At 37.5% G+C, this 25,322-nt stretch overlaps 5 protein-coding genes across 11 annotated transcripts in view; 2 read left to right on the top strand and 3 right to left on the bottom strand.

Annotated features, from left to right (window-relative positions):
• LOC135628694 (callose synthase 3-like) overlaps positions 1 to 550 on the top strand; it is a 28,242-nt gene extending 27,692 nt beyond the window's left edge. The window contains exon 43 of the mRNA XM_065135522.1: positions 70 to 550. Within this exon, the coding sequence (XP_064991594.1) occupies positions 70 to 315 (246 nt within the window). The 3' untranslated portion in view covers positions 316 to 550. The remainder of the gene's footprint in view (positions 1 to 69) is intronic.
• A 1,098-nt stretch (positions 551 to 1,648) lies between these two features.
• Positions 1,649 to 2,318, top strand: LOC103985330 (histone H4). The gene has a single exon (XM_009402994.3). The coding sequence runs from the start codon at positions 1,724 to 1,726 to the stop codon at positions 2,033 to 2,035; it is 312 nt and encodes a 103-aa protein (XP_009401269.1). The 5' UTR covers positions 1,649 to 1,723; the 3' UTR covers positions 2,036 to 2,318.
• A 1,505-nt stretch (positions 2,319 to 3,823) lies between these two features.
• LOC135628127 (uncharacterized) lies at positions 3,824 to 5,750 on the bottom strand. Of its 2 annotated transcripts, none has more exons than XM_065134601.1 (2): positions 5,600 to 5,750; positions 3,824 to 5,265 (listed from the first exon to the last, which is right to left on the bottom strand). In XM_065134601.1, the coding sequence occupies exon 2, from the start codon at positions 5,112 to 5,114 to the stop codon at positions 4,146 to 4,148; it is 969 nt and encodes a 322-aa protein (XP_064990673.1). In that variant the 5' UTR covers positions 5,115 to 5,265; positions 5,600 to 5,750; the 3' UTR covers positions 3,824 to 4,145. The 2 variants fall into 2 exon arrangements, with proteins under 2 accessions (XP_064990673.1, XP_064990674.1); XM_065134602.1 differs by having other exon boundaries at positions 3,824 to 5,304; positions 5,600 to 5,700.
• A 992-nt stretch (positions 5,751 to 6,742) lies between these two features.
• Positions 6,743 to 11,885, bottom strand: LOC135629477 (ubiquitin domain-containing protein DSK2a-like). 2 transcript variants are annotated; one of them, XM_065136893.1, is made up of 8 exons: positions 11,425 to 11,885; positions 8,523 to 9,299; positions 8,247 to 8,458; positions 8,052 to 8,159; positions 7,921 to 7,979; positions 7,497 to 7,528; positions 7,235 to 7,321; positions 6,743 to 7,123 (listed from the first exon to the last, which is right to left on the bottom strand). In XM_065136893.1, exons 1-8 carry the CDS (start codon positions 11,663 to 11,665, stop codon positions 6,975 to 6,977), a joined length of 1,665 nt encoding a protein of 554 aa, XP_064992965.1. In that variant the 5' UTR covers positions 11,666 to 11,885; the 3' UTR covers positions 6,743 to 6,974. The 2 variants fall into 2 exon arrangements, with proteins under 2 accessions (XP_064992965.1, XP_064992966.1); XM_065136894.1 differs by having other exon boundaries at positions 8,247 to 8,455; positions 11,425 to 11,883.
• A 1,388-nt stretch (positions 11,886 to 13,273) lies between these two features.
• Positions 13,274 to 25,322, bottom strand: LOC135585868 (uncharacterized). 5 transcript variants are annotated; one of them, XM_065135107.1, is made up of 13 exons: positions 25,279 to 25,322; positions 25,062 to 25,172; positions 24,138 to 24,218; positions 23,460 to 23,600; positions 22,242 to 22,304; positions 21,518 to 21,642; positions 19,442 to 19,685; positions 17,394 to 18,003; positions 17,077 to 17,276; positions 16,720 to 16,969; positions 14,027 to 14,219; positions 13,763 to 13,889; positions 13,274 to 13,679 (listed from the first exon to the last, which is right to left on the bottom strand). In XM_065135107.1, exons 2-7 carry the CDS (start codon positions 25,155 to 25,157, stop codon positions 19,493 to 19,495), a joined length of 699 nt encoding a protein of 232 aa, XP_064991179.1. In that variant the 5' UTR covers positions 25,158 to 25,172; positions 25,279 to 25,322; the 3' UTR covers positions 13,274 to 13,679; positions 13,763 to 13,889; positions 14,027 to 14,219; positions 16,720 to 16,969; positions 17,077 to 17,276; positions 17,394 to 18,003; positions 19,442 to 19,492. The 5 variants fall into 5 exon arrangements, with proteins under 5 accessions (XP_064991179.1, XP_064991180.1, XP_064991178.1 ...); XM_065135108.1 differs by having other exon boundaries at positions 25,266 to 25,284; XM_065135106.1 differs by lacking the exon at positions 25,279 to 25,322 and having other exon boundaries at positions 17,394 to 17,494; positions 17,798 to 18,003; positions 25,062 to 25,220.

The following is a 25,322-nucleotide window of genomic DNA, read 5'->3' as shown; positions in this document are numbered from 1 at the left end:
ACTGACTCTTCCCATCCATTCTACCTTAAAACACCAACTTGTGGAACTGATACATGTCATACTTGTCAGATTGCACAAGCTTGTAAACCTCTTGTCCCTTCCAACTTCTGGGGATCGATTAAGGCACTTGCACGAGGCTACGAAATCATCATGGGTCTGCTCCTGTTCACTCCGATCGCGTTCTTAGCTTGGTTCCCATTTGTCTCTGAGTTCCAGACAAGGATGCTGTTCAACCAGGCGTTCAGTAGAGGTCTGCAGATTTCCCGCATTCTCGGAGGGCCCAAGAAGGATCGGTCATCGAAGAACAAGGAGTAGACCTTCGCTTGGAAGACCATTCTCTTTTGTGATCTTCGAAGCGTATTCGACTTGAGCTGGTGTCTAACTCATGACATGTATCTATCAGTCGTTTGCAATTGTGTTTTAGCGATAGATTAGGATAATGGTTTTGTTGTGACGATGCCAGGAGTTACTGTGATGTGCATAGGGCTCATTCTCAGATACGTAATAGTTCTGTTGATAGAGGCCTCCATACGGCCCAATTTCTGCTGAATTTGCAGAGACCACTTTTGTCCATAGAAAAAGAAAGCCAAACCTCCCGTCCATATAAAAAGAAAAATTGAGAATATAACGAAAAATGAAAAACCGAATGTGTTTGTTAATATCTTTAGGTAGTAAGATGTTCAAAATTTTTGGAGGGTTCTGTCTTGGGTGTTGGGAAAGCCCATGGAAGAAAGTTTTGGAGACAAAAGTTGTGCACATCAAAACTCTTTAAAAAAAGTTGTTAAAAGGTATTTTATACGATGATAAACAAAAGGTAAAAAACAGATGATAGACAATCAAGCTTTTGATAAGAGTTTTTGAATGAACTATACTGATTTGATGATAAAGTTCAAAAAAGGGTATTTTTTTTTGTTTTTTTTCAAGAGCGTTATATTTTGCTTTATTCTGAAGAGTGTTTTTTTACTTTTTTAGAAAAGGAGATTATCCCTACCTTTGACTAGTCGATCGCACTCGAGCCATCGTCGATCGTGTCCTTGTCGTCTAGACTTTCGCTTTTGTTGCGATCATCAATACTCGCTCTCGTCGATCGTGTCCTTGTCGTCTAGACTTTCGCCTTTGTTGCGATCATCAATACTCGCTCTCGTCGATCGTGTCCTTGTTGTCTAGACTCTCGCTTTTGTTGCGATCATCAATCTCGGACAATCGCAATAGTGGTAAGGGCTTAGGTAGTTTTTATTTATAATATTCATTTTATACGTTATTTTTAATAATATACGTCCTTAAATTGATATATTACATTAACAGATCATATTTCTAATATCACATTCCCCTGAAAATATATTTATTGTATTTTTTTTTATTATGAATCGTCTTTTTCTTTTCCTCCCACAAATTCTTCTGTTTGTGATCTATGTTTCTTTTTCTGTTGACACCGTGCTGGCGACTTGATAACACGTCAGGGATCCGGACCAAAACTATTGTTAAATCTGAGCCGATGATCCGTAATCCAACGGTCTGTATCCACAGTCCATGGATCCTAAAAAGGCCTCGGATTCTCCCGCCGAGATGCTTCACCCATTCGAATTCCAAACGCGCCTTCCCCCAATTTTGGCGTCTATATTAATCCCCTCTTACCTCACTTTGATCTTATCCAGCATCGAATCTCCTCATCTTCTTCTCTTCAGCCCCTAATTTTTCAAGGTGGTCTTCGTCCGATTCGGCCATGTCGGGGCGCGGGAAGGGAGGCAAGGGGTTGGGCAAGGGCGGGGCGAAGCGCCACCGCAAGGTCCTTCGCGACAACATCCAGGGAATCACGAAGCCGGCCATCCGCCGCCTCGCCCGCCGTGGTGGCGTCAAGCGCATCTCCGGCCTCATCTATGAGGAGACCCGCGGCGTCCTCAAGATTTTCCTGGAGAACGTCATCCGCGATGCCGTTACCTACACCGAGCACGCCCGACGTAAGACCGTCACCGCCATGGACGTCGTCTACGCCCTCAAGCGCCAGGGCCGAACCCTCTATGGCTTCGGAGGCTGAGCGCCGTCCCTCCATCAAGAAGTGGTGGAATTTGGAGTCTGGTCTGGTCGATTGGAGAAGAAAACGAAAGAAAAGAGAAGCCTTTGGAAAGTGGAAGCTATGGTTGAAGATTTGTTGCTGTTCAAAACATGTGCTAGATTTGCAAATATGACTACATGTGATCATTGACTATTCTGCATGAAAAGTCTCTTCTTTCCTTTATGTGATTTCAAGTTGTCCTCGATATGACTGACTACATGTTCAGTATGAACTGTTCAATGATTGAAGCCGCTTGTTTGGTTCATATTTGGCTGAGCAAACTTTCTCATCGTATTATTGCTGAAACCTTAGTCGACTTTTTTTTTGGGTCAAAAGATTATGATTGCCAATGGAAAGTTTGCAATCAGAATGGTGAGATTTTGTTATGATTTGGATGGTGTTTTACAGATCAGCCAAGCAAAAAGCAATCTTAGTGACTGTAATAGGCATTACTATTATGAGACTAAATTGAGATGTCACAATCATTCTTCCAACAGGCATCTCCTCAGATCATGTTGGCCTCACTTCATCACTGTGCCAATCAATTTTACAGTAGCATTCTACCATTATGAGCTTGTCCTCAGCATGCAAATTGCAGCCATGCTAGTGAGAGCTAAAATTGTCGCCTGCAAGATTAACTCACCTAAGTTTAAAGGGGCATTTGTATTTGTTGTTTCACCATCACTGACATTTTAATCATCTCATGGGTAGTCTGATTCAGGAAGAAGTTTTAAGAACAAGGACCATTGTTCATGTGCAGGACAGGTTTCAACCTAAGAAACAGTACTATACAGATACTGACTTGTCATCTCTCATAACACTGCAAACATATAGAAGCATTAGAAGAAATGAAGGTTCAACACTTGAGAGGAACTATAAATGGAGCTGCAAAATGAAAGAAGAAAACAATAGAAGTTCACTCATCTGCCAAATATCAGTTGCAGTAGAAATATTTTTTTTCTCTATGGTAAAATCAGTTCTCACAGGACATTCTAAAAGTTCTCACAGGACAAATACTATTGTTCTCACAGGACAAATATTTTTTTTCTCAATGGTAAAATCAGTTCTCACAGGACAAATCAGAAATGAGAATGCAAATAACTTAATAACACACGAAAAACCTAATGCATTGAACTTCACAGTCAGCATATAAATCTGCATCCTGGACATCTATCTATATGGTACTTAATGTCATCTCTCATTAGTCCACAATATCTCATCTAATAATACATTATGATTGTGACACACCACTAGGCCCTAAGCTTAAGATGTTCTAAAGTCACTTCCGTGTAAATCACCCTATTACTATAAACCATGCTAAAAAACACAGATATATAATACGATACAGAATTATCTACTCCTATCATTTACAGCATGGAGTTAAAATAATACTCACTGTATCAAATTCCACATGCCAATTCAAAAGATCTGCCAACCAATCTCCAATGCCGCTCAGCTTTCTCGACCCAAATATTATGACTTCTTTCAACATTCAAGGAACTGCAGACACTTTACTGGCATAAGCAATACTTTCATCGATCATGGAAGGCGCAAAATCCCAAAACCAAAAGAATCCTGGTTTATGATCTGAACTATTACTATTTGACTTGATGGCATAATCTCTCTCTCGCGCTTAATTCATGGATGCATTGTTTTAGCCAAAAACAGTGATATTTGTACCATTCACCAAACAAATATCACCAAGTGAGGCATTCCAAGCAAGATAGTATTCATCATAAATAGAATGAGAATCAGTATAACATCCATCAATAGCTAATAATAGACTTATCACTGATTTAGGAATGATAATAACTCAAATGTATAAGAAGTATTAAATACATCAAGTGACAGATTAAAACAAACAAAATCAAGCCACTATTGACATAAAATATGAAGCAAGCACCTTGTGAAATGAAACCATAAAGCAAACAACTGCAAAGGATCTGTTTGACTTCCTGTCCAGATTGCATATGGAACTTGTGACTGATTCCAAATGCCAAGAATGTCAATACGAGCTCCAGAAACATCATCTATGGGCACAAAACTATCATCCGGGCACTCAACAGTTGCGATCTTGGTTGCCGAAGAATTGTCAACATAAAGCACGCAAAATCTTGCTATCAGATGAGCATTGTGATGCCCTGATCTTTTTGCATTTCCATGCTGAAGTAATCTCCATTGACATTCCACCATCATTAGAAGGTCCTGCATCATCTGCAGACGTATTGTACCGTGCACAATCCAACTTTGATTCTCCAGTGAAAGAATAGTGATTTGCCAGTGGCCTCTTTAGCTCTGCTTTGCCTCTGACATCATATTGACTCAAAGGTAATTTCTTTTGCTTAATTCTCACTTTCCTACCACCAGCCAATGATCTAGACTTAGATCCATCCTGTTGTTTCTCTGTACAGTTACTGGATGCTTCTTCCTTCCTCCGGAAAACGTCTTTCCCTTCTGATTTATCTATAAAACATTTATCATTCATCCTAACACCCTCATTATGCAAAACATGTGAATTCTCAATGCAGATAGCATCACTGTTACAAAGAACTTCTTTCCCAAAACTGTTCTTCGCCTTATTATCTGAAATTCTAGGTGAACTATTCATTGCAAGATGCAATTTCCTGGCTAGTTCTTCATCTGTTTTTTGGGTCCCCGCAGAATAATTGTTCTTATACAAGAGCTTTATCGGGACCTGTTTCTTTCTCACTTTGGTTCTAGTATGGTAACCCTTTCTGGACTTTCTCGTGACAGAATCCAGATTCAGTAATGCACTCTTAGCAGCAGCTTTGGCCTTTGTGGCTGCAGCTGCTTTCTCAACTGCATTGTTTCTCGCTGTCGCTGAAATTTCCACCGCAGCCAAAGCTACGGACTTGGAGACCTTGACGATTTCTTCCAGAGTCGAACTCGGGGAATTGATAATGTCACGAAGCCGAGCACCAAGATCGCCAGAAACACAGGGAACTGGTGGCAAGAAGTCAAATTCGGAGTTCTCCCTCCTCAATTCAGCAAGAAGACGCTTCCGAGGCGGCAAATGGGTGATGGCATCGAAGGACTCCATCTGAATAGCCCTTACAAAGCAATGATTATGTAACCCAATCTGGCCTTTTTGGATCAAAAAATCGATCTTGATCGATTAATGTCACGAATTAGTTCCAATCGTATCATATTATTCAGGCCAGAACCAGAGTACCCTTGCCGACAATTTAGGCCTACCCAATAAATCGCACAGGTCAAACACAATAATAGACCTACCGAACAAAACAAACAGAAAGAACAGCAACGATTCAATGATACGTCGATCGAAGCAAGCAGATCTTTTTTCATTTCAGGAAGAACAATAAATCAAGCAAGAAAACTTGAACTACAGCCAACTGAATTAGCACTCATCAGGAAATATGAATTCAAGGGGGAGAAGCAACGCCTCGAACCAGATCCGAAGATCGTCGTTTGGGGGGAGGATTATGCCAAACCAGGTAAATTACAGATTCGCTGGATCGAATTAAAGGTAACGAGATCATGAGATGGAACGATCGAGATCCCTACCTCGTTCCTCGCGAGCGGCGATTAGGGTTTCCTCGACGGGGAGATTCCGATGATTGCCTCTACGCAATTTTTCGCCCAAAACCCACGAGAGAGAGAGAGAGAGAGAGAGAGAGAGGATGACATATATACGTCGCCGACGACGAATTCCTTTTCCGAAATTACAAGACTGCCCCCTCGCTTTCATATTTCCTACTGTTTTGTTAGATGTTGTGAGACGTTCCGCAGCGGCATTTGGAAAGGCCACACACAAACAGCAAGAATGTGTCTCGAGAATGATGAGAACAAAGAGAAATGAGTTTGATGAGTTACTAAGATTTGAATCTAAAATCTTTTGATAAATTATTAAGATGTTTATCAGCTAAATTGGTTGATATTCTCTCATTCATAAAATAGATTAGTAGAGAATTATTTTCTGTTTGTTTGAGGAAATCAAGACAAATTTGACTCATAAACTTGGGTTGGTGTTTGGAATGTTGGTAAGCATTTTTGTGTTCTTTTCTGTATTTGAGTTATGAGGCCATATGCCTAATTCTTAACTGAGAATGCTAATGCAAACTCATTCATGTGGTTTTGGTAATGTGGAAGTTCACTTTGTTATGCAACCATTGTATCCCAGCCTTCTTTTATGGATCAAAATGATGATGCATATGATTTTATATTAGTTTGGTGGTGGTGTATTATACTAAACTCTTTAATTGAGAGTTGGAATCTTCATTTGACCAATTTAACTAATAAAGATTTTATCAATTCATTATAAGATCCTTGATTCAAAATCTTAACTTTGTAAGAAAAAATCCTGATTTATCTAAAAGGTAGACTTCTTTAATCTTTTAATTCTATCTCATATGATAGCATTGATATTTTCCTTCTGGAAATAACTACATCATTATGAACTCACAAGGGAGCTATGCAACATTGTAGATGTACAAAGGAACAGTATTTCTATACCAATATGAAGTTATCAGCTGCTTTGCACCGTTGCGTAGATGAATACAGTTCGATATCAAAAAATAAACTGGCAAGGTTAATAAAATTATACCAACATTTGGTGCATCAGATCATATGCAGTCCAAGTTGCGATTGCGGATGAAAAGGAGAATATAAATCACGAGCAATCAAGAGATTTATTGTGATCAGATCATGTCACCAAGAAATGAGAGTCAAAGACTCCTGTCAAGCCTGAAGATACTTCAATTTTGTATTTACAAAGACATCTGCAAATCTCCAAGGCAAAATGCATAAACACCGAATTAACTTCGTACAGGTTTACACAAATCATGAACAGCATATATGATCATGCCTTGCCCAAATTATGAAGTCGGAGCTAGTTGTGAGCTAATAGAAAAATGACAAAGCAAGCATGAAAACAGTCTCTTTATCGATCAAGATTCCTTAAAAGCCAATCGACAGCTGCATGGACATTGCCAGAGGTGGCACTTAAAGCACGAATATTCTCTTGAGTGTTCAAGAAACCCATTTCTTGTAGCTGGGACAATTGTGTTGCGTATCGCTCCTCTCGAGGCACTGCAAGAGGAAATATCCATAGAATGCTTAGTCCTCAGAATTTATGGGATTGCAGATTTCCACTGTAAAAAGGTATTCAAGTACTAAACGACAGGCTAGAATGCATATAACCATCAGGATTACTGGGAACGCCAGCGCCAGACCCAAGCCCACCAAACATGTTCATCAGAAGTTCCAGTCCGTTGTTATTCATTGTCACTGCAGCAGAGCAAATGATAAATGCACTTTTTAATTAAAATGTCCATTGTCCAATAGTATCATCAAGTCAGAACAATTTTTGAGATATTGAGGACAGCAAAATCATAGAAGTAATGAGAGAACATGTGATCATGAGGCTCCAAAGGCCAGATGCATCTGACCATATTTCTCATACCTGCTGTACCACTGCCAGTCTGATTCTGTTCCCTACAACAACGGATAAGAAATAAGTGAACTAATCAAAATTTGAAGCCAAACTAGAGCAAAATTTTCCTCTTGACAATGTCACGAAGAAGCATGCCAGAAACTAATCCGTCCTAAGGTGCAAAAACAACAGACTGTCAAGCATTAGCTGAAACTTATATTTTGAACAAGTTTATACATCAAACTTAAAATGCCTTTTTGATTTATTTATTATTTTTTGTTAATTAAAAACAATAGTAGACCATGGGTAGTAGAAGAAAAAGAAACAAGACCAACCAAATCTCAACATGTATCAGATCAGAACCTTCTTTTTATATGCCATAAACTGGAAAGGCTAATGAGAAAGCAAAATAATCAAAATAAAAGGAATCAGTCTTAAATAGGATATAACTTACTGGCTTGATTGCTGCCGAACAACCTGGGATACAAGTGATTGCTGAAAAGACAGAAGTTGCTGCAAACAAGAAAACAGAGGTTTTTTAATAACAAGAAACCTCGTACAAGTAATGATTGCAAATCAATCTACCTGCAATGTCTCAGGAGAAGTAAGCTGTCGAATCAATTCAGGGTTCTGCAACATATCCCTAAGTTGGGAATTGGATCCCAACATGCCACCGAGTTGTGGATCCAAGACCTAGCAACAAGCAGTAATCACAAAAAAATGGAATAGAAACAGTAACAGTTCCATCTCACATTCTCAGTCATTATAGATAATAGATACCTGATTCATGAACTGAGGGTTGGAGAGGAGAGACTGCATCATCTGCATAATGGCTGGGTTCTGCAGAAGCTGATTCATAACGGATGGATCTGGCATGCCCCCAGCCATCCTTTCCAAGTCTGGTAAACCAAGCCCACCTAACCCAGCAACACCTGGAGATCTTCCATCATTTGCAGGCACAGGTCTCGAGTTTGTAGACTGTGCACCTCCTGCTGTGGCATTAACTTTTAATAAATAAAAACAAACAAACCATATGAAGATTACAAAGCAACTTACCAGTACTGCTCCATGGGTTTGGAAGTGGGTTACTATTTGGTGCAGCAGACTCGGTTGTGACATCAGAACCAGTACCAGACTGATTTGCTGTCTGATCTCTAGCCTGCGAAGCACTCTGATTCCCCAAAAGTGCTGCAAATGGGTTTTGAGCCAAATCATTCCCCATGTTCCCTGACCCTGTTGTAGCATTCAGAAATGGTTCCTGAACAGTTTCGTACATGCGCCTAAGAGCATTAAATCCTTCTGGGGATGCCTCAATGTTGCTCATAGCCCTATCAGTGTTCCGCATCAATTCTCTCATGAGTTCAGGATTCCTCATAACTTCCAAAGATTGCCGGAGAGTACTGGGATCATTGAGGACATGCGCAAAATCAGGATTGCGGTCTATGATCTCACGCATTTGAGGATTATTCATTATCATGTTTCGCAGTAGGTCAGGGTTATTCATCAGACTCTGAACGGCAGGCATATTCATTATTTCTCTCATCATGCTAGGATTTTGAGCAAGCTGCTGCTGCATCTGATTAATATCTGGTAAGCCAAATCCCAAAAAACCTGATCCATTACCATCTCTTCTGTTGACACCAAGGCCAGGAAAGAGTGAGCCTCCAATATCAGCTCCTCCAAATCGCCGACCTTCATTAGTACCACCATTCTCAACACCAGCACTGTTGGCAGGAATCCTTGAAGCTCCATTGCTAGCTGTTGTCACATCAGCAGATGCAGCTGGTGATGTTAAACCACGTACCAAATGAATTGTGTGATCTGACTCCAATCCTTGGCAAGACAAAAGTCAAAACATTGTCAAGATGGATCACAATAGAACTGACCATATCCATAGCCATCTAGCTTTCATGGTCATTAATCACGCACACAAAGCAACAAGGTGATATAGCAGCTGGCAAGAACTTGGGTGATACTAAGCAGCATTAACAAATTACATTTAGATGATTCAGGTAGTCACTATCACCTATGACCAAAATTACAAAAAGATTAAAATATTAAGACACCGGAAGTTTTCCTTCTATTACTACTCCAAGGTGAAAGTTGAACACTGTACAATTAAAAAAATATACACATTGTTCAAGCAAGTCCAATTGTAACAAGAATGTCAAGACATTAACCTCGTATGGCTAAAGTCTAGAAACTTTTAACCTCCAAGTATGAATAAAAAACTTCTCATGTCTTATAAATGAGAAAAGATATAATTGCAAAATTTTCTGTAGTAGTTGAATAATTTGCATCTCCTTGTAGATGTTTATTTTTTTTTCTGATGATAAACCTGATGATCTTAGTTCCAACATTTTGATATTACAAAAAATAATCACGGTTCATTAATCAAATCTTTCTAGATCTCATACCCTATAAGCTTAACCCCAAATGCATGATAAAGGAAATTCTTCTTCCATAATCTAATGATCATGACAAATGCATATTCCAATGTTCCTTGGAGACAGCTCATTGCACTCAAATGTTAGTTGCTTTAGCCTAACTACCAAAAGTTATAAAACATTGTTTAACACTTAGTTAATCTTCTTGAGCGCCTTGAACCCTGAGTGAGCAATTGAGTCCCACTTAAGCAAGCACCTCAATTGACGCAGCCTGCATTTATTCTCTATTCTCTGTCTCTCTCTCTTTTCTCCCCTTTCTTCGCCGCTCTACTCTCCACAACCAACAATTATTGTCACCATTTCCCTCTCATCCCTACTCTTGTGAATAATGATTACCTTTCTCAATTTATTTTCATATTTTTTTAAAACAAAGCACCTCAGTTTATCGAGGCAAGTGCCTAGGAAAATAAGGGACCTTGGCGCCTTATAATACCTAGCATTGACAGCATTGCCCCCTTTGGAAGGACAATAGACATCAGCACATTCGCCTCGCTGTACACCTTTTCGAAAGAGGCTATAAATTCAGCTCCACAATGGAACAAACAAAAACTCCAGACTTTTCGCTGATCAACACATAAGAAAAACTACTCAACATTAATGCTTAGGACACCTTCATTAAAAAATCAACTAAAGTGGGCATCTGTTCAGAAAAAAAAGTTGTATATTTCTAAAGAAAAAGAGACAAGATATGATGGATAACAGAAAAGAATATATCGACCTAAAATGTGACAAATACATATTTCTTGTATTAATGAGAAAACAAAAGGCCTAATTATGCATACAAATACATATTCCATATTGGTAAACACAAGCCAAATCCATTAGACTACCTCTCTTGACTAATTATGCGTACAAAGAAAAACAAACAGAATTTTCCCTACAGCTTTTGAATAAAACATATAAAGCAAATACTCACGGAGCACAGAAGATATTAGCTCACTGGTTACCAAGTAGCTAATACTAGTCAATAGTGAAAAATTGGCGAAACCTCTGCTTTCTATAGGGTCAACATCCTCCATACAAAGTCAGCACTCACCAAGTAGCTAATATTGGTCAATTTCAAAGTCTCATATATTTCCCCAAGAGATCCAATTTTTCGTAGCTAGAGAAAGATTGATCATTACATTTTTTTTACTTTCAATTTTGCTATGACGAAAATCTCTCTCCATCACTAGAAGAATACCTTCCTCCCTCGAAGAATGAAGGCCTATTGATTGGATGGGAAAATCTAACCAATTTTAAGGGGCATCTGGCAGTCAATACGGCAACGAAGGACCAAAAGTCAACTTTTCTCTTTAACAATACCTTTCTCGTTTGACGTTTGATCAAAGAATCATCTTTTCCAATAACGTTCAAGAATCTCGATCACTTCACGAAAGAAGAATGAAAAAGTTATGAAAGTGACTTCTCTATTTTAAGCCGTAATCAGCGTGATACGATCAAAAGGGGATGAACAAGGCATCGGCAGCAACAGCAAAAGGAATCGAAATCAAGGGGGCAAATCCACGCACCATAGCTCTCCAGGGTATGCTCGTCCTTCAAGATCCGGCCTTTATAGATCAACCGCTGCTGCTCCGCCGGGACGTCGCACTTCTCGACGAGGGCAGCCTTGAAGGCCCCGACGGTGGAATCGAGGGCGATCTGCACCGAGAACTTGGACCCGTTCGAACATCGGACGTGGACGGTGACGGCGGCGCATCCTCCGACGGCGTCCGAATCGCCAGCGCCGCAGGAATCGCCGTCGGTGCCCATGTGCCCTATGCCAAGGGCGATCGGACCCCAATACAAAGACCGGGTAGGGAGATCGAGAAAAGAAAGTAACCGCAAGACTCTCTCCGGCTCGCGACAGACCAAACGAAACGCGCAGATAGAGGGTGAGACGAAGCGATCAAAACGAGAGAGTTGGAAGAGAGAGAGAGAGAGAGAGAGAGAGAGAGAGAGAGAACAGGCTCTCGTTCCGCATCTATTTCAAGGGGGCCGATAAGGGTGGAGCGGAGACCCCGAACACCCCCGCCCCCCTCGGCCCGCAACACGTGACTTGCTCGTGGGTTGGTAGGCGACACGTGATTATCACGTGATAGAGGAATGAGATTGCCAATTTCCACCCCCCCCCAGAAAAAGAGAAACAATTCCGATAAATATGAGAGACTTTAGTACGACTGACGGAAGGAGTCAAATAGACTAGAAAGGCAATTGTAGAAGGAGCTATCATGCAAGTAAACAAAGTGCCATCAGATGACATTAAAAGAAATCCGATTCTCGCTTTTGGGATATTAGTATTAAAGGAGACATTAGTATTTAATTTATGCCACCCGATATGAAACAACAACTAATATCGAGTTCATCTCAACTATTTATCAAGTTAACTAAACTTAGATGTTGATTTTTTATTCCTTTTTTCTTTTGTATGGAGAAAAGAGTGTAAATCATACTCGATTTATTAATATTTCTCGTAAATTCTAATAATCTAATTCTAATGAGATTGATAACCGAATAGTCTTTGAGACAAAAGATCTAAAAGATCAGGAAAGTAAACCGTGTTTAGGGAATTATCTTCGATTGGCACTCATTTTTAGGGAAAAATATATTTTCTAGTTTTGTTTTTTTCCTTTGGGTGGTTGCTCTTTTAACATTCTTCTATAACTTGAAAATAAGTTCAATTAATGTACCTAAAATATAATATTTTTTAATTGATGAAATAAACGGCTGAAGAAAACGAAATTAATGCACAGACAACTAATTGTGTGTCATAATGGACTGATAGTAAACATCAACAACCATTTAAATTGATAGAGAAATGTCAAGACTATTGGTTCTTTCGGGGATATTGTGTATACTCATGGGAATTTTATTGTTTCTTCAATTATTCTTCAATTTATTGAGCATTTATCTTAAGGTGAAGAGACTTTTATGAGCAATTATTCTTCAAACGAACCATTAGAAGCCGAACCGAATCGTACTATTTTTTTTTGGATTCAATTTGGTTAAAATAAGATAGTCTAAACCAATTTAAAAACGATTCGAATGGAACTAACTAAACAAATTTAAAACCAATTAATCCGATTTGGTTAACCAATAAACAAAATTAATTATAATTTGATTGCAATTTTAATTGTTTAAATTAACTAATTTAATTTAACTAAAATCTTGATCCAATAGAGATAACATGATAAGAACTATAGATTGAACCTACATCATTTACAAAATCAAATTCAATAGTAAACCAATTGGAATCGAACCAATTTTAGACCGGTCCGATTCCAATTCGGTTCGGTTTTATGATTCAATTCGAACACCCGTGTCTTTTAAGAGATATCAAGCAGTACTAAATTTAAGGAAACAAACAAAGCTCGCATATGGTGATTCAAATGTAGGGATGCTTTTGCCATTCAACGAAGAAATAGGTGTTATTTTAGCTTCTGATTTTTAATGATATTTCTGCTGTCTTAATCAATTTCAAACAGATACAGTGCGTGAAAGCTTTTGAGATCACTGCTAACATTTCTATTTTAAAGGGCAGCAAAGTAGTTTACCGTAAGATTTGAAGAATCCTTTGTCAATCAGTTTCACATAGTTTAAAGACCGTCATCCCAATTTCACATAGTTTCCTTTGTCAATCAGTTCATTTGAAGAGTCCTGATTGCAAAAAATCATGATTTGAGAAAGAAAAAGCTTCAGCAGAATTTGCTTACCTTGCCTTTGATTATGGATGAAACCGTACACCATCAGGGAAGACATGACCTGAATTGGTAACACAGCTGATAACCTGAACCAGAGACTCAAATCATCACCACAAAAGAGGAATATACATGTACAGAAATCACGTCTGCTTGAATTAGTGCCTCCTACCTGTTGTTTGGAGAACCTGGAGAAAAGATGAACACAATGCTCTCAGAACATGAGAAAGCATGACCGGGGGAACCTGAGAATCAAGGATGCCAGTTGCACAAGTTCATTGGAAGCATCAGTGGCAGCACTGTTGATAGAATACAGAATACATCAATGGAAATCAGGACATGCAAGCACATAAAGCAGGGGAGAGTAGTGAATCATGGTCATGGTAGGTATCAAATCCATGAAAACAGAACATTAAGACTGAGGAACAACTGTTACCAGGGTGAAGCTAGATTTGTCCAAGCACCACCATTATGTGTTTGCAGAGATGTGCAGGATTGGGGGATGCAGCAAAAAGTTTCGCTTGATGTCGAAGAAGCCACTGGGAAAATTAAATTTGCAGCAAGTTTGTTCATCTACCTCGGCTAACTTTAGGTAAAAGCCAAGGACCAACTGTCCCTCTGGGATGTCTCTGAGAAAACACCATGGTAGTCAAGGCGTTGTGTGCGCAATCAATAAATCAAGGATTTGGAGTGCCATTAAGATCTAGAGTGCACAGTCTAAAGATAATACACACATGGAGTGAAAAAGAATAACCAAATTGCACCTCTTGGAGGTCTGGTACTGATAATCCAAGTAGTTGATATGTAGCATGCATGCAACAAAATATAACTCATCTCATTTGGCAGGGAATGTATTGTCTTGAAATGTCTGATGCATTTTTATTTTGCAATTGGTAAGTAGCGAAAGCAGGATGGGATCCCAAGATGTTACAATGTATTAACAAATTCTTTATTAGCTTAACCTAATTAGCACCTTTGAGTTAGCAATGCTTGCTTGGTCCACCAGATTCATTTGAATCAGGTTCAAGTTCAGATACATGTATCCAAGTGATTGGTTGAATTCAGGTAATAAAAAAACTGTGTAATCCCTCAATTGCCCTTCTGAGATGATAGAAGTACTCAGGTCTAGTCAATTGGCTTAAATTGGATTCACGTATTATTTAATCACATTCAGAAAAATATAGAAGTACTTGAGTAGGATCCAAGTTTTTGACTGTGTATTTTAGTCATTTAAATTAGTCTATAACAAAAGGAGATCTAGGGTTGACAACCTCAATAATTTCATCACCCCACCTCCCTAGTCAGCACGAGGAGCAAGATCGATGGCAGATTTTAAGACAAGCAAAGCAAGATATGATAAGATCATTGCTATGAGGAAGATAGATAGGAATATGTTTCTTTGCTATTTTTATCATTCCTTTAGAAAATTATCTTACTTTCTCATCACAATCTTATATGAACATGTTATTTATTCGTCTTGCGATTTATTGAATATTGATTCAAAGATATCATGACTTGTAAAGATTATTTATAGCATAGGAATATTCTTCTATATCCAATTTCCATTTTATTGATTTCTCATCATGAATATAGAAATCAATAGAATAAAATATGATGAGCAATTAATAGAATCGAAACCAAATATAGGAAAACCTTATATCGAAAATAATCTCTATGATTCATGATTTCTGTGAATGAATATCCAACAAATCACAGAATAAGAATATATTACATGTTGACCTAAGATTTTAATAAGAAACTATAACAATTTTTTACTTGGATAAAAAGAGCATTCGAAATAGATTGCCACATGTCCCCTGTCCAACAATGATCTTGTCATCTTCTCCCTTTTTTTTTGTTGGTGCCAATCTTGCTCTCGATGATAATTTCAGAGTGATGAGATATTTAAAAGAGGGCGGCCAACCCTAAACCTAGATTCATTTTAGTTAGAAATTAATTCAAATTACTAAAAGACCCATAATCAAAACATGGATATCACAATTTCTCCCGCTCAAGGAATTTTGGTCCTCCAAATTTCACAGGTCACACATCCACTATGTTACTATAATCTTGCATGTTCTATTTTATTAAAAAGATAATTAGATATCTAACAAAATTGATGGGTCTCATAATTATTCAACTTTTTAAAACTATTTAAGTTTTCTATTTCTCATCATATAATTTGATGGGATAACTAACCTATTAACTTGATAAGCCTAAATGATTGACCTAAAATGTTTAAGCTCGTATTAACGGTAGTACAGCCATCAAACCAAATTGTGACAAATGATATTAGAGTCGATCTAACATTGGACATAGTTAACGACTCGAGAAGAAAGTCTACCTATGAATTGGGCTAACGGCATATCATAATATGGAGCCTACAAGCCTTGTGTGCACCATGATATCGTTTGATTCTAGATTATGTCCAGGCCTTAAGGAGGATATTAATCCTTAAAGTAGGGATTATAACAACTTAAGTTGGTATATAAGGACTTGATAGATGTATTACCATTAGTTTGGACTTGAGCATTTTATGTTAGTGGTTTAGGCCTATTAAATTAATGGGTCGATTATCTAATAGTTTCACAAACTTTGAAACTCAAAATGGACATTTTTTAACCCATTTAAAAAGTTATAAGTCACAAACTATAGACTCACAATGTGAGCTTTTGACACAAAAATCTAACAAAATTTGATACCACAGTGAGCCAGAATCAACACTTAGGGACCTTGACACCTAACATAATTAATTTATGAAAGACTACTAATTCTAGTCTTTACTCCAGCCTTAACAGCAGGCCTTTGTTTGAATTGTGGACCAGCATCCAAGATTGTAGCACAGCACATCTAGTCACTAAAGACATTCTGAAAGCTTTGAACAATTTTGCAAGACTAAGTGGATGGCTTGATCTTGCAGCCTACTCCAATTAAGATCAATTTTCTTCACTGTGAGTACTAGTAAAAGGATGTCAAGATATTGAACCTTAATCTAATAATATGGAAGTTAAACACCCTCCTAGATGCCATAAACTTCTGTACACTTTAATGCAACTGAACAAAATATCAGCATGCATGGTATAAAGTAGGCTCCCTCCAAAAAATTAACCTGATGAAGCAACAACTGACCTGATTGGGAGAAGCTTCATGGAACACAGTTATTCTACAGTAGCCTAGGCAATTGGAGAGCTTCCTTTCCAAGGTAAAATCCATGTGTTAAGATGCAAAACTTCGGCAAGGTAGCTCCAATTACAGACTCAAATGCTTGGCAATCAATTATCAGAAACTTTTATTCATGAAGCCTTAGTCATGTTCTTGATACTTGCCAATATCTGTCACTTCTGCTTTCATGGTACCCAAGAACCCTAATGGATATGTCCTGCAGATAACTTACATTAGAAGATTCAAAACCAAGACAACGCATATCCACGTGGAGTATAAAAATTAAGGCCGATGCAACAAGAGCAATCTGAAGAGACGTGAAACCTATGTGAACGTGGGAAGCTCAGATGCAGCAGGGTAGCTCAGATTCCATGCCAATTACAGACTCAGATGTCCTTATCAATCATCAGAAACTCTTATTCATGAAGCCTCAGTCATGTCCTTGGTAGTTGCCAATGTCCTTGATTCAATGCCAGTTCTACAGCTCTCGTGGTACCCGAGGATACTAATGGATTGGATGCTTCCTGCAGATAACTTCCATTAGAAGATTTAGAACTAAGACATAATGCACATTCTGTTTCCAAGTGTAGAGTATAAATTCAAGGCTGATGAAACAAGAACAATCTCAAGAGACATGAAACCTTTGTGAAAGTGGGAACCTAAATATGGCTAAAGGTTGCCACCTCCTTTCAGAGAGACACAACACTCTACCAGGTGCACCAAGGATTACAATAGCTTGAACCTGCAACAGGAGATGACAACATATAAATGATGATTGTAAGAACATATAGATGCCCAGGGCCAACTATTGAGAAAATCGAAGAGCCAATTTTTCATTAGCATCTAGAGCCTGGGATCCATCAAGACTGAGGATTGCAGAATGTGCTACATTTAGAGATGGATGTGCAATAATTCATCTATTTCAAAATTGTCTATGAGAAAAATAGTTCACTAGAATTATGTTATGTATTCCATATCAGTATGTCAGAAACAAGGCTCTTAGCCCATCTGAATCCATTATGAAAAGTGCATCGAGTGTTAATACCACCACTGGAAACCAAAGACACCTCCCTCCAATTGAAAGCTCTTCCCAACAGACAGTGCAGGAATCAATCTAACCAAGACATGGCCCTTAATTCAAGTCAATTTGAAAGGCATTGAATCACAGAAATAGAACAAAGTATAAGGCATCAATTTGCCTGTTGTTAAGACTTGGACAAAAAATGCTCCAGTTGTTAACACTTCATAGTCCTATCAAAAGAAAAAAAATGCTAATCATTAATTAGTTAGATCAAAAAGAGAAAGGAGCAAAATAAAATATTTTAATTAAGGATCAATGTAAGTAAACATTAATTTCAACAACCAATTAGTAAAGTGCAGCAACCACCAGCATTATTTCAACTTTGAGCACGTGCAGTAACTCCAACATCTTCAAAAGCAAAACATGGTTAATATGATATGCATATTCCATAGAGGAATCTAGCAATCCATATTACTATAATCAGCTAAAATTAGAAAAAACCTCAAGATGTCTACAATTCTGATAAAAAAACTCAAAATAACGTGTGTAAACCAAACAGAAAAGTTTAAGGAACTTCAAACAAATAACTAGACAGCTTACTGGCACTGCTGTAAATACAAAAAAAAAAATTTACCTTCAAATACAGGATAAGAGGGAAATAAAAGCCATGTGGCACAATTCTTACTTTCTATTAGGAAGCAAATGAAGTGAGAGAGAGAGAGAGAGAGAGAGCATTTAACATCGATAAATCTCCTTCGGTTGCATTCATCTTACAAACCAAAATTTTACTAGAACTTAATCAAGCACCCATAAACCCTAAAATAAAACTCTATTTTTTAGTTCATTGTCTGCAGTCCCAAAAAACACGACTTCAATAAGAAAAGGCTCCTTTGGTGGGGAGTTAAATATTATTTTTGTCTGATCATCTCCATCGACCAAATACAAAATTTGCCTGAATTGAGGTCTAGGATAAGAGGAAGGGAACATTGCATGTTTTAGGACAAACTCAGACACAAAAAAATATAGAACTTCTTCCTAAAATGGAAAGGGAATAAACTAAAAAATCTAGAGGATTACCAATGCCTATGGATTACCATTTCATTTTGCTAAACCATTTATATACCAGATCCTTTAAAAGGTTTCTCATTTGTAAGGTAATGCTGATTGCTGGTATTGCATTTCTCTCCTTACAAATGAGGTAGCATGTGTTTTGTAGTTAGAATGGCACCATAGGATCTAGATAACAATTAAGCAACCGTATGTCTCTCAACCAGTCTGTCCTAGTAAGAACTCTCACTTTAATGTAAGAGCTTAAATAAAGCTATATATATATATAAATAAATAAATAAATATATATGTATATATATATATATATATGTATATATATATATATGTATATATATATTCTTAAGCTGAATACAACCACATAACCAAAGAATATTTATTATAGTTACGAAAACGAACTAAGTTCATAAGAGTTTCAATGAATAACCAAGCAGTAGAAATAGCACTGTTTGCAGATTAACAAAGCAATTTCCAGACCAACTTTAGATGTCTCCATATAGTGAAGGGCCAAAATTTCTTGATAAGCCACTTCTAAAGACAGATTTTATTGATGACTACTCTCTGGATGTAATGGTATTTGCTGCGACAGAATGCCATCGCAACCTTGATGATGAGCATACAGCATACTTCTCCATATCTGACAATAATAGGAAGTCAAATGATTGGGCGTAGCTCTCCAGTTTGCAGGGCAAACTTTCGGTGTTGGGATAATATAGAATGCACCATAATTTCCTTAGTTCTCGATAAAATATCAATCCCATTGGATGATGCAAGTTCCTTGGTTGCACGAAGTATAGTTTGCAGGATTTGAAGTGGATCACCATGACTGACAACAAGGACTGTGCATCTGCAAATGGAAATGTTCATGACAATTAAATCATGATCAACAATATAGTATCACAACAAGAGCATGATCAACAATTAAATCATGATATAAACATGGGAAAATAAAAGAGAGCTCAAGAAAGATATATATATATATATAACAAAATAGTATAAATCTAGAAAACACATTATATATTGGGCACCTCACCTTATCCCTGTTGTTTAACAAGTTAACAGAATTCCATGTTGTATAGCCTCCATAATGCTCTAATCTAAACTCTTATTGTTCAATTGCTTAGCTAACCAAAACTCTAAACTAGATGCAGATGAGGCACTTTGAGATTTGTATTTATGCAGACGTGGCATGTTATTGGGATAGATGATAATAAAAAATGCAGTTGTCTGCTTATAATCCATTGAAGACATTAATTCCATTGATAGGAAACCCAACAAAAAGAAATATGACCAACCTAAGTGTCGTCAAGTGAGAACATGGTTTCTTTTTAAGATGCAGTACATATAAATCTCTTTATGGTCTAAACCTTGTTTAATGGAGAAAATAGATATAATAGATATAAAAAAAGAAATAAGGGTAACTACTCAGATGAATCACAACTTGACAACTGGAATCATACTTCAGCATTCTAGGGCAGTATAATTATCTAGAGTATAACAACAAATATGTCTCTTATATCAATGATAATTCCCCAGATAGGAGATTGAGTCCTCGGTTGTACCTAAGTAAACTCAATCCTGCTGAACTGAGCTAAAACAGGAAAAAAAATTTTGAACTAAGCTCAAACAAGTTGATAGTTTGGTACCCAACTTTCAATAGATTTCTGCTTCTTCTTGGCTTCTCATTGCAACATGTCTAGGCAGAGAAAGTACGAAGAGGAGAAATTTGCAGTTGACTAGTACTCACATGTAACATATGCCAGTTTTAGTTGGATGTGTGTGATAGCAAATGTATCAAGAAAAAAATTCCTCTTAAGAAAAGGATTTCTCCAACAGGAATTAAACATATCAGACAATCTCCTTGCCCCAGATATGATCTAAATATAAAAGTTAAAGATTTCTCTGGGAAACATGAGACACTAATCTAGCACTAGAAAGTGGTTTTATGATTTGGTACATAATTGAAAATTCAACTTGGTTGATATCAAAGTATGCAATACTGTATCGTAACAGTGTTTCGAGGTTGACTCGGTACACCAGGATGTATCGAGCGGTACATCAGGACATACCGAGCGGTATATCAGGGCATACCGAGCGATACATCAGAGCGTACTGAGTGGTTTTAAATATTTCTTTCTCTTACTGTAGCATTGTAGCACTGATACACTGTAGCACGTTCCGTCCAATAGCGGACGGTCCACGTACCAGTATACCATCGGACCGGTACATACCGCCCATACCGGACAATACTATTCGAAATTGCATACCATGGTTGATATAACGCTCCAGAAGTAGACTCAACAACTCAGCTAGGAAACAGGAATACTACTGAAAAGTATTCAATGATTGATTGCACATTTCTGCTATGATCGTTGGTTTGTAGATTTCCATAAGCATCCATTTCTTGCTCACTGTATGAAACCAGGCAGCAGATCATTATTCAGACACAAAATTCATTTTACCATAAATAGTGCGCTTATTTTGTTTATGTGACATTAAAGATGTGACTTAGCAGCAATCAGGCCTTGTAATTGTTACAGATCGGCTAACAGAAATATAGTTCACATAAGCGTCGCTGAAACCTCAAATCATAAGAACAGCGTACTTAACAAGGTAACAAGACAAATGTAAAATGATAACCACAGACATTAGCACAATATGGCAGGTACACATACATACCCCTGAAACTCTGCCTCTATTGCTGCCAGAGCAACTGCAAGTCGAGAGACAACATCTGCAACACTTTCTCCACCTTCAGGTGGCAAGAAAGGATCCTTCTCATCTAATGACCATATCTCTGCATACTGAAAATTTTTGCCAAAACAGTTGTTTCAATAATAAAATAGTTATTTCATGCATCTAGTTAGGTAGAGTAATGAACTCCATAATAATTGTTCGATTTTGTTGACAATCAATGATATAATAAATTAATTATTGATTAAACAACAAAGAGTAACTTAATTTTACAAGGTTTCATATTAAGAGGACTATACATTTAAAAGCCTCCTAAAAAATAACAAGATTATTCCAAGACCACAAAGTATAAGAAGATACACTGAAATGACCAACTCCTTTTTGAGATTTTAGGCAATGGTATTAACAATTGACAACCAATATGAACTTTCAATAGTTCCTCCAGAATGGGGGTTTTAAAACTATGGAAACATGAAATGCACAGAAACAAAGAAGGCTATTTATTTGTTCTTTCCTTGCTCCCATGAGGTATGCAAAATGTTGATATATTTGTCGAAGTTATAACTTTAATTGACACTCAAATTCATGTATCATACTATTACGACAAAAATGCTATACAAGATGCCTCATTTTGCAAGGCTGGTTTCACATAAATCTGATATACCCATGTCTTCACCTAGAAAAACATTATAGTTAGAGAGAAACTTACTTTATCATGAGATAAGAGCTCAAATGATGGTCCAAAGTAACGCTCTCGAAGCTCAAGCATTGCCTTCAGGGTGAAATAATTACAAAAAGATATCAGCAAAACCAAAAGAAAATATGGTGATAAAAATTCTAACAAGTTCATACATGATAAAAAAATCACAATTTCTAGTACATTTGAGAAAAGCACAGAAATGACCAATGTCTACCCTCCCATCAATGTTATCTATAAACATCAAGAGATCAGGAGTTTAGTAGTACCTAATTATATTTATATATACCTTTGGTGCTGCATGAAATAGAATTCCATTTAATTAGGGCTAATTAGCCCTAACAGAAATGAAATTCCTAGTGTTAATTAGGTACTGCTGCAATATTCAAAAATTTCAGGTATCATCATATTTCTAAGGTCCTAAGTACTTGATTGGCTTCAACCTCTATTTGCAACTTTAAAGAGTTACTATTTAGTGTTTTCTTCTTATATTTTGTATATCTAACATTTAGTAAATGTTATTACTATTGGTGGAATAGTACCGAGGACTAATGATTCCTGAACCAAGGTATATTTAGATAACCACATAGCACAAATAACCATGTAGCAAAATGTGTAGCATGGCATACATAGATTCAACAGGAAAGTCGTAAGTGGCAAAATGTGTAGCATAATCTGCTGTGCTAACTATGACATTGCATTGGATGACTATTGTTCTAATGCACTTATCTCCTTGAAAGCACTAAAGTTTACCATGCTAATTGTCCAACAAGCTTGAGGAATTAAGTCTCTTTTTCTGTTCAACTACAGATGCTTTTCACCTACTGTACGAAAGCCTTTCAACTGAAGTACATGATATTAATGAGTGTCAAGATAATTAAAGCTTTGTAAAGCTTATGTGAAATTAACAGAAAGGTAAATATATAAAATTCTTAATGTAAGTCTAAATTATATTTCAGGAAAACATGCAGTGAATGCAAGTAAAAATGACAAAAAAAAGGGGGCCTATAACAATAAGGATTATTTTCATCCATTTGAGTCTTTTTCCAACAGTGTTTTAGATGGAGAAACAGAAATGTAGTTTCCTCCCGGGCATATGTATAGATCATTAGAATGAAACCAAGTGTCTTGTCATCACTGAAATTCATAATCACAAGAGACTCCTTGAAGCTTAAAGCCTACGCTGCAAATATACATGCAAACATCGTGACCTCAGATAGAAGGGTTTACCTTACACTGACAACTGTCAAATGAGATGCCTAAAACATCAGCAACCACTTTAGCAGTATCAGTAGTTCTCGAGAATGGAGAATAGCATATTCGAACATTTTCTAGAAGAATCTTCTTCTCGTCGATTTCCTGCATAGAAATCTATCATTGAGCACAAACATATCAAATGGATATCAAGAAGAAAAGGTGCAAGGCCAATAATTGCACAAAGTAAAGGAGTTAGTACATGTCTATTAAGTTTTTCATTAGAAAGCACATCTTTTTCTGTAAAGGTTATTACAAGTTCTAAGGTTCCAACTATCAGGGCTTGCTACATGGAACTTTTCCTGCCATGGAGCTTTGTTAAGGATGATACAATGAGAAGGAATTATCTGATACGAGGCTGACGAGGAGGAGAAAGCATGCCAGTCAAGATGGCTTGCATGCCTACCTTTTTTTTATATCAAAGTATTTTAAACTGGATTTGTTTTTGCTATTCTATTCTACTGGCACAACAGACATAGATGAACCTTCAGGGCAATTCAGTTGCCACACCCATGTTGTCGAAAATTAAATCCTTAGTTCTAAGCAGGAATTGAAGACCACAGTAAGTTTAATTGCATGTCGTAATAGTTCAGCTGTTTACAAAAACCTATGTTAAATAGACAAAAGAAAGGTCATGTTTTAAAAGATCCAAACCTTCAACAGCAACTCTCCAGCCAATCGTGCTTGGTTGAAACCTTCAGAAGCTAATCCAAACTTTTCAAGTGTGCCGTTCTCCTGATACAGAAAGCATCAACTTAAAAATAAAAACCTTCAGAAAAAGGGTAATACGTCATGGGAGTATTAGGCCGTTAACTCAGATGCATGGATAAGTAGTTCACACATGCATGCACATAGAAAGATACATGAGAATTGCTGTGCTAAAAAGTCTGAAATTTGTCTTATGAGCTTTAAATGGAATATGGATACCGGAGGTGAGCATGAACTAAAAGGTGTTTTTTTTTGTTTTTTTTCATGAGTACAGACAACAAGCACCTCACATACATCAAGAAAAAAGCCTGCTCCATCATGCAAAGAGACCAAGCAGAGCACCAGATGCATGTAGGTTGTTGTAGTTCTATTAAAAGAAAAAACACCGAGAAAAGAAAAATGGACCCTCTCATTTTAACTAATATCCATAACAAGTTTGTTGCTTGGCAAGATAAAGAAAATTGTTTCACTGTCACCTTGCGGGCGAGGCATGGAGCATATGAAAACATGCCTCTGTCATGGACACCCGACTCGACTCACAACAAGATCATCAAGATCCGATTAGTTTAAGTAGCCACAAACTTGGAACACGATAATCTCGAGAATGATGCCTAGCATACACTTGAAGGAAGAAACAAGATGGAAACTTCGCTGCTTTAACATCCGTAAACTGAATAGATTGGGAAGCAAAGCTTCCTCCCGACCACATTTCTACTAGGATTAGAAGGAACTCATCGGGAATCATAATAAAATCAAGAGCCTCGCCTAAATCCATTAGCAGAACAATTGTTCACCGGTAAACAATGGGCAATGGCCAGCCGATGCCTAAATCAACCGGCTCGGAAGGCGAAATCGAGGGGGAGAGGATACCAAGGACGAGACGATGAGGCCCTTCTCGTTGGGGACGCTCTTCCCGTGTCTCAAGACCCAGTAGCTATTGCGAAGGAACAGCGGCGTCTGCTCCATCTCCCTCCGCGAGCCCTAGAAGAAGAAGAAGCACGAGAACGAAGAATCCAAGCCTCCTTATCACCGCACAAAATTAAATGAAATATCCATAAATAAAATATTTCAAACCTAAAAAGCATACACGATTTGATGGTTTCGAATCGATTCGTTACGATAGTTCTATTC

Source organism: Musa acuminata, chromosome BXJ3-1 (genome assembly GCF_036884655.1).
Source record: "Musa acuminata AAA Group cultivar baxijiao chromosome BXJ3-1, Cavendish_Baxijiao_AAA, whole genome shotgun sequence".
Lineage (NCBI taxonomy): Eukaryota > Viridiplantae > Streptophyta > Magnoliopsida > Zingiberales > Musaceae > Musa > Musa acuminata.
This window is presented reverse-complemented; position numbering and strand designations above follow the sequence as displayed.